Source organism: Myotis lucifugus, unplaced genomic scaffold (genome assembly GCF_000147115.1).
Source record: "Myotis lucifugus unplaced genomic scaffold, Myoluc2.0 scaffold_37, whole genome shotgun sequence".
In the NCBI taxonomy this organism is placed as follows: Eukaryota; Metazoa; Chordata; class Mammalia; order Chiroptera; family Vespertilionidae; genus Myotis; species Myotis lucifugus.
Genome location: NW_005871085.1, coordinates 2,949,056 through 2,957,261, shown reverse-complemented (window position 1 = coordinate 2,957,261; position 8,206 = coordinate 2,949,056). Strand labels below are relative to the sequence as shown.

Genomic DNA, 8,206 nt, shown 5'->3' with positions numbered 1-8,206 from the left:
ACATCCCCAGTAGGAGGTGTGCAGAAGGCAGCTGATCGATGTTTCGCTCTCATCGATCTTTTAACTCTCTATCCCTCTCCCTTCCTCTCTGTAAAAAGAAAAAAAAATCAATACAATATATAAATATTTTTTTAAAAAAGTGCACTCGAGAGGTCAGAGGAGAGACCCTTCTACTTGGGCATTTTGACCACCTCACTTTGGTGGTCTCAAACTGATACAGTTCCCATCATCATTAAAATTTGCCTCTTGGCCTTATAACATTCAACAGCATACCAGACAATAAATAGAGGGTAGGGCAAAAGTAGGTTTACAGTTCATATGGAAAATAATACAATAATTAATAAATAATAATACAATAATAGATTACGTTTCACGTACTCACAACTGTAAACCTACTTTTACTCCACTCTGTATTTGCCTTTCATAAGTCAACTTGACCGACTCTCCAGTGTAGTATACAGTAAGTCCTCACTTTATGTCATTGATAGGTTCTTGGAACTGTGGCGAAAAGACATAACAAAACCAATTTTACCATAGGCAACTTGATATAAACAGCAGCTAAGTTCCTACAGCATCTCATCAGTGTTATAGCAAAACAACATTGAATGAATGATGTTATTTGAGGAGCTACTTTACAGAACTAGACTTGTTAGGAATTATTATAGAGGTGCATGATTCAGAGATGAGAAACTGAGAAATGTAATCTATACTAATAAAAGGGTAATATGCTATTTAGACCGGATATCTTCCAGACATCCATCCGGACGTCCTTCCAGACAAAGCCACGGTGGCAGGGGCTGAAGCAGAGGTGGTTAGGGGTGATCAAGCTGGCAGGGGAGGGCAGTTAGGGGTGACCAGGCCAGCAGGGGAGGGCAGTTAGGGGCAATCAGGCAAGCAGGCAGAGAGGTTAGGGGCAATCAGGCCGGCAGGAGAGGGCAGTTAGGGGTGACCAGGCCGGCAGGGGAGGGCAGTTAGGGGTGACCAGGCCGGCAGGGGAGGGCAGTTAGGGGCAATCAGGCAGGCAGAGAGGTTAGGGGCGATCAGGTAGACAGGCAGGTGAGTGGTTAGGAGCCAGCGATCCCAAATTGCAGTTGGACATCCCCGGAGGGGTTCCAGATTGGAGAGGGTGCAGGCCGGGCTGAGATACCACTCCCATCCCCCAACCCCCACCCTCATGCACAGATTTCATGCACTGGACCTCTAGTATAAATATATGATCACCTGCATACTCACACATGAGTTTGTATTTTAGGCATAGTATTTCCAAGTACAGTAAAGCAGATAAATAGAAATACATGGAAACTAAAGGTTTCTTCTTAACTAATTAACTTTAATGCTGAAAATTTAGTAGAATATTAGAAAACCTTATCTGGTTCCATATGTCTATCAATAAAAGCTTTAATTGGAATGCAGTAAGTGCTAGGATAAAAACATGCAGAACATTCTGGGGGGTGGAGTTTCCTGACCCAGAAGGAGGAAGGTGACTTCCTAGAAATGATACCTGTGCTGAACCTTTCAAAGATGAGCCAGAGTTTTGCCAGGTAAAGAAAGGTGGGAGGGGGAGAGGCGTGTTCCAGACAGAGCAAATAGAAGAAAGAAATGCTAGGAGGCATAAAATGACTTGCGGTATAACAAAGAATTTGGTATCACTGATAAATAAAAAGAGTTTGGTGGGTTATGTTTAGAGGTTTGGCTTTATCCTGAAGACACAAAAGAATCATTGGAGGAGAGATAATGACCCCAAAAATATATAGGAAGTAAATTGATCATAGCTATGAAAATTAAAAGAGAAGGAGAAATCAGGTTTGTTAATATACCTCCTTAATGAGCAACACAAGGAGTTAATATGTTTATCTTCTTGGATCTTGGAAAGAGAGGAGGCTACTGCTTCATGTTGAGAATTAAGAAAACAAAAGGCAGGGGGTGAATAACCCTGGAGAGACAGATGCACATAGCTACCTGTATCTTACCTCCCTACCCACCACACTAGTGGTCTTCAAGCTAGTAGGAGGAATCCTTGATCCAAACAAAACCTTACTATGTAATCCCTAGGATAAAACAGCTGAAACAGAGTTGAAGGGACCTGAGGCACCTCTTCAGAGCCCCTAAGATTCTACTGTTGGGACGGCACTATTCTAGAGGGAACACAGCTGCGATAACCCCTGCCTCCACCATCCTCAGCCTCAAATAAAAATTGGTTTTCAGAGGCCCTACAGTTCAGGAGCTCAGAGAACAGTGATAGCTGCCTCGGATTGTGGCATGCACTTGCTTTAGAAATGGTTTGCTGTTGAGGCATGTTTTAGTATAAAAAAAGGTAAAATGGATGAAGCAGATTTAACAACCTTGATTGATTTTAATTATCTTCCCCCACAGTGTCAGGGTGAAGTGGAGGGAGTACCAGCCTGGGAGTCCAGAGGTCTGGTCCTGTCTCTGCCACTCTCTAGCTACATGACCTTGAGCCTATCCCTAGACTTCATCTGCTTTGGTTTCCTGGCTTATTAAATGAGGACTGGGTGATCTCTGAGGCCCCTTCCAGCTCTGAAATTCCATTAATTTGAAATAGCCAGCATTTTGGAAAAAGGCTTTTGATTGAAGATCTAGTCTCAGAGATTAGTGCCTGCTTGTGAGAAAATGACCTGAAAACCCCACAGGAGGGAATGGAGACAAAGCGGCCTAGGGTATTTATAAACCCGTCCTCATGATTCTATAGCTAGACGTAGCACACTCCTGACAGTCGGTTTTACTGGGAATTTTCCATTATCCTTTGGGGTTGGTTTTGGCCATAGGAACACAAGGATAATGAATAAGTGCCTCTGACTAGTTAGAACTGGAGAATGACTAGACAGAAAAAATAAGAGTTGTTTGAAGTAACTCTTTTGTAAGGTTTCAAAAGTATAGTCTATGTCCTGACCCTACCTCTGTTACATAGAGTGGTCTGGTCACCATTTCCCTGCCTCTGAGCTTTCCAGAAGGTGGCCCCTTTTCTTCCCTGGGGCTTTGCTGGTGCCTTAGTTATTAGTTAGAAATGGCTGCATAGCAAATTACCCCAAACTTATGGCTTAAAACAAAAATTGGTTACCTCATAGTTTCTGTGGGTCAGGAATTCAAGAGCAGCATAGCTGGGTGGGTCCAGCTCAGTCTCATAAAGTTGCTGTCAGGATGTTGGCCAGCACTACAGCCACCTGAAGGCTGATTGGGCTTGAGGACCTACCTCTGACCCCACTCTCCTGGCTATTGGCAGGAGGCCTCGTTTCCTTGCCATGTTGGCTTCTCTGTAAGGCTTAAATGTCTTCATCACATGACAACTAGCTTTTCCAGAGCAAGTGATTCAGGAGAGAGCAAGTTAGAAAGGACTGTCTTTTGTGACTTAATAGCAGAAGTCATTCTTCATCATCCCACTGTATTCAGCTTGTTAGAAGCAAGTCAGTAAATACAGTCCACACTCAAAGAAAGGGTTAGTCAAGAACTTAGTACTCACCAACTAGAGCTTGGAGCTGGGTAACTATTGTTACCCCCCCCACACACCCTCAAAATACATTTAACAGTTATAAAGGAACTGAACCAAGAGGGAAATTTTGAGCATATGCATTAATTTATTCAAACATTCACTGGATGTCACTATGTGCAGGGGTGTAAAACAAGCACACATACTTTGAAGAATTAATACTAGGGAAGATAGACAAAAAAGGAAAAGAAAGGACAAATACAATACAGCATGATAAGTACTACGATAGCGGAAACATGGGGTAATTTGGGTACATAGAGAGGAGGCACCTAGCTAAGACTTGGGAGATCAGGGAGTTGGGGAAGCTTCCTGAAGCAGAGACTCCTGAGTGAGGGCCCACTTGCCACAGGACTCAAACACAGAGAGAGAGCTCACTATTCTTTTTACCTTCCAGAATGTTGCTGAGGCACAGTGCATTGCCAATCAAGTTCAGCTCTTCTATGCCACTGATCGGAAGGAGACCTACGGGTTAGTGGAGACCTTTAACTTCAGACCAAATGACTTCAAATATATGTCTGTCATCGCTGAATTGGAGCAAAGTGGACTTGGAGCGGAACTGAAATGTGCCCAGAACGAGGATAAGACTTAGAGCTGCAAGGGTTGGCTCCTTTACAACGTCTGCTCAGCCCACCCACCCCCTTGAATTCTCAGGAGCTCAGCATCTATAATGCAGCCTCTTAAGGAGTTGCCCTGTGTGCTTATGCAAGAAGTACTAATGGAGGTGAGCCTTATTACTTGATAGTCAGGAACAGAGGTAGCCAAAATTCTGATAATTATCTCTCAGCACACTTGAGGTTTCCTTTTTAAGCGTTTCGGTTCATTATCAGAGACAGCCAAAGATCAGCAGGATGGTTGACTTGATTTTACACACTGTTAAAAGTGCACATGCATTCTGGACATTTTGGTGGTACAACTCCCAACTGAGCATAGTTCCTCATCTTTCTAAACTTGTGACAAGATAGCTTGAAGACCTGCTATAGTTAGATGTGGGCTTTAGATACTCTTCCCATGTGCCAGTTAGCTTGCCAAAAGCAAAACCCAAATATCCTGTTTAGACTCTAGAACAACCAGGTATTGCAATCAGGATTAAGACTTCTTCTAGATGCTCCCAGAGTTGCTTTTAGTGTAGCTGGTTTGCAGCATCAGTAGATGTCAGGTATACTTAAACACAAAGGTACAGTGTCTGCATATTTTTACTAGTAAATCATGGTTTGTGGCACCTCCTCTTCTAACTCTGTCTTTTAGAATCTGTGTATTTGGAGGGGGTGAATCAGTGCAGTGTAAATAAATCAACTTTTTATAAGGAAGGAGTAATACAGATTTGCATGTTTTTGTGTTGTTGTTTTTTAACAACTCTAAGCCATACTACTATTATATGAAAAAGTGGGTGGAAGCAAATGTTCTCAGGTTGGGTGTGGAGAAAATAATAGCAATAAAATAAACTCTGGCTTACAGTATTTGTTATATTCAGCAGTGAAATCTAAGCTATGTGCTGTCCATAGTGTCAGTGCTGTGAGCTGACTTGATCAAAATTCATCTTTGGGCTTAGTAGTTGCTTGAAACATCAAAAATGAAAAAAGGAGCTCTCCAGCTCTGGAAACTCCCATGTGGTTTGTAGAGTCACTGCTGTGGCTCAAAGCTCAGTGATAGAGGGGGGTGGTAGTTACACACCAGTCTTCTGAACCTGAGGTTGCCCCCCTCCCCATTGTTGTCAGCTGCCTTTACTACGCCTTTCCTTTTCTTGCTCTGACATGCTTCACTTCGTCTGCTGCTGCCCAAGATCTGGTTGTATGACACTGAACATGGTGAGTGGGAATGGAACCAGTAGTTACAGTTCCTGTGTATGTTTGTTTTCTTCATTACAGGTTGGGCCTGTCCCCAAGCTCTTTAAATGGGCTTGGACTTCCCATTATTTTCTGAGCTGAGTCTGTTTTGTTATACCTCTGAGTCTGTATATAGAGAGAGACAGATAGTGTTTGTTTAACCTGGAAAAGCTGCTAGCTAGCCTTTCACAATTTCTCTAAAGACAGGGCTATTTCCTGATGCAAATTCTGGACTTACCTCTGGGCCTGACAGTTCATTTTTTGAGAAACTTGAATCTGGATGTTTTGAGTCCTGGGAATCTTTAGCATCAGGCAGAGTTGCTATTGTGGGTATCCGGTTATGTTTGCTTTTCTGTCCAGATGGACCCAGTTCCTAGCCATAGAACATTTTCATAGCATCTCCACCAGAGGGTGAGAAAATGATGGGAAAAGAAATAAAAACTGGCTGCTCATTTTATTGTTCCTCCCAGCTTTGCCCTAAATCAAAGGAAGACTGTATCCATGGACAGTTACACTGGAAAGATCAGAGCACCATCTGGCTGTTCCTTATATTTACCTAGGAAGATCTGGCAAAGAACTAAAAGAACATTGTAACTTTAGTCAGTAAATTTGTCTGCTGGTGCAACATGTGTTATAGAAAGTGGACAGGCTTTAGAGTTAAATGAATCTGGGTTCAGCTGTTGGTGTTGCAATTCATTAGCTCTATCATATTGAACAAATTATTTAAACTCTCTAAATCTGTTTATTCATCTGTAAAATGGGGATAATAATATCTACCTCATAGGATTATTGTCAGAATTAATTTATACACTACAGTAGAGCTTAATAAATGTCAACTCCCTTCCTCTTCTCCACTTCCCTGCCTCTCATTAAAGACCAACGCAAATTAACATTTCAGATGTGCAGATCATTCTTCATTCCAGTTGAACAAGCAAACCTTATCTCACATGTTCTCAAACTTTAAGTGGAAGTAGAATTATCTTGAGCACTTCAAAATGCAGATTCCCAAGTCCCAAACCTCAACCTGCTGAATCATAATCTTTGTAGAAAGTCCTGGGAATCTGCATTTTAATATGTGCTCCAGATGATTCAGATGACGGTAATTCATCAGCCACACTTTGAGAACCATTGCCTTATGAGTTCTTCGCAAAAAAATGCCAGGTCTTCCTTTCCTATGGATATTAACCATAGAATTGGATTCCTCTGTCCTTTGCCTCCTATAGTGGTCCTCTTTGCATATATTATATTTATGTATTTATGTATCTTTTGCCCACACTAGACTGTGAGCTCCTTGAGGGCCAGGCTTTAATCTCCATTTCTAGTGTCAAGGATATGGCCTGGAACATATAAGATACTCAGTTGTTTGTTGAATAAATAAGTGACATGATTTTAGCCAAAACATTATCTTGTGTATGCCTATATTTAAATACTCTGAATTTAAGAGAATCATTTAGATTAAGAACTTACTGAGTAGGAATATTTGTAATCCAAGGTACCAGATTATATACAAAGTCTCTGTAAATCACCAATCTGCTGGGCTGTCTGCTCAGTGCAATTCAGTAGTCCTCACAGAGCACCTCCTCGGCCAGCGCCATGTTAGGTGCAGACACGGAAGATGCGTAGGAACCCTGCTCTCAAGCTCTGTTCCAGCCACCGCCTGTATCTCTCTGGCCTCTGAATCTATGCCCTACATCTAGCACCTGGTCATAGTTTCCCTTGTCTTGTTCTCAGGAGGTTGATGCTGCTATTTCTTCTCCTCCAACCAGTTTGGAAGCAGTAGTCACATGTATGCTTTTTTTTTTTTTTTTGCAGTCTCCATAATACTGACCTTTTGTTCAACCTTGGAGAAGAAGTAAAAATGCCCACTTTCCCAGTCCTTTGATTTAGCAATGACTCAGCAATCATTAATATTTATTGGGCACCTATTAGATGTCAAGTACAGATATAGGAAGCTGGTGAATAAAGCAGTGAGCAGGACAAATAAGGCCCTTGTCATGGAGTTTATTTATATGCTTTTGAAGAAGACAAATGAATAACATTATTTCAAATACTGGTAGTGCTATGAAAATAAAAAATAATAATAATGTGATAGAATGTGGAGTGGAGGCAATAACTCAATGGTCAGGAGAGCCATCTCTGCAGTGGTGACAGCTGATACTGGAGTTGAAGAAAAGTACCAGGTAAAGAGAAGAGCCAGTGCTGAGGCCTTAAAGTAGGGCCAAGCTCAGCATGCTTGTTTTCGGGGCCCAGATTTAAAGGATCACTCCTTGCCCTTGAGGAGCTCACAGTTCAGCAAGGGAGACACTAACATGAATAATTACAATATGAGGCAAACTGACAGTGCCATTCTCAGAAGAGGGGCGAGGAGGGTTAAAGAATACTAGGGAAGCCCTGGCCAGTGTGGCTCAGTTGGTTGGGCATCATCCCATACACCAAAAGGTTGCCAGTTTTATTCCTGGTCAGGGCACATGCCCGAGTTGATCCCCAGTAGGGGGTGTGCAAGAGGCAGCCCATCGGTGTTTCTCTCCCTCTCTCTAAAAATTAATACAAATATGTGTAAAAATAAAAAACACTACTGGGTACTGTGGGGGATGCAAATCTTACCAGACCATAGTACCTGGCATGAAATGCTTGAGGAGATTAGACTGTGAAAGCCACCCCTCCCTGACCTGTTGCTCTTTAATAATCATCTGCAAACTCAGTCTGAGGAGCTGTGAAGTGGGACACCTGGGCCTGGGGAAAGTTCCTCAAGAGACTAGGACTGTTGTTATCACCCACAGTGCAAGGGCAAGGCCTGGCTCTAACCCACATATAGTGCCTGACATCTAATAAGTTCTCAGTAAATACTTATGGGATGAATGAATGAATGAGTCCAATG

General features: G+C 42.3%; 1 protein-coding gene across 3 annotated transcripts in view; it reads left to right on the top strand.

Moving 5' to 3' along the window:
* Positions 1–8,206, top strand: part of ATPAF1 (ATP synthase mitochondrial F1 complex assembly factor 1) — a 34,705-nt gene that overhangs the window by 25,116 nt on the left and 1,383 nt on the right. For 2 of the 3 annotated variants that reach the window (XM_006087276.3, XM_023752744.1), the window contains one exon: positions 3,900–6,727. In XM_006087276.3, the coding sequence (XP_006087338.3) occupies positions 3,900–4,094 (195 nt within the window). In that variant the 3' untranslated portion in view covers positions 4,095–6,727. Of the gene's footprint in view, positions 1–3,899; positions 6,728–8,206 lie in introns of those variants that run through there. The other variant, XR_001347933.2, reaches the window with a different exon arrangement.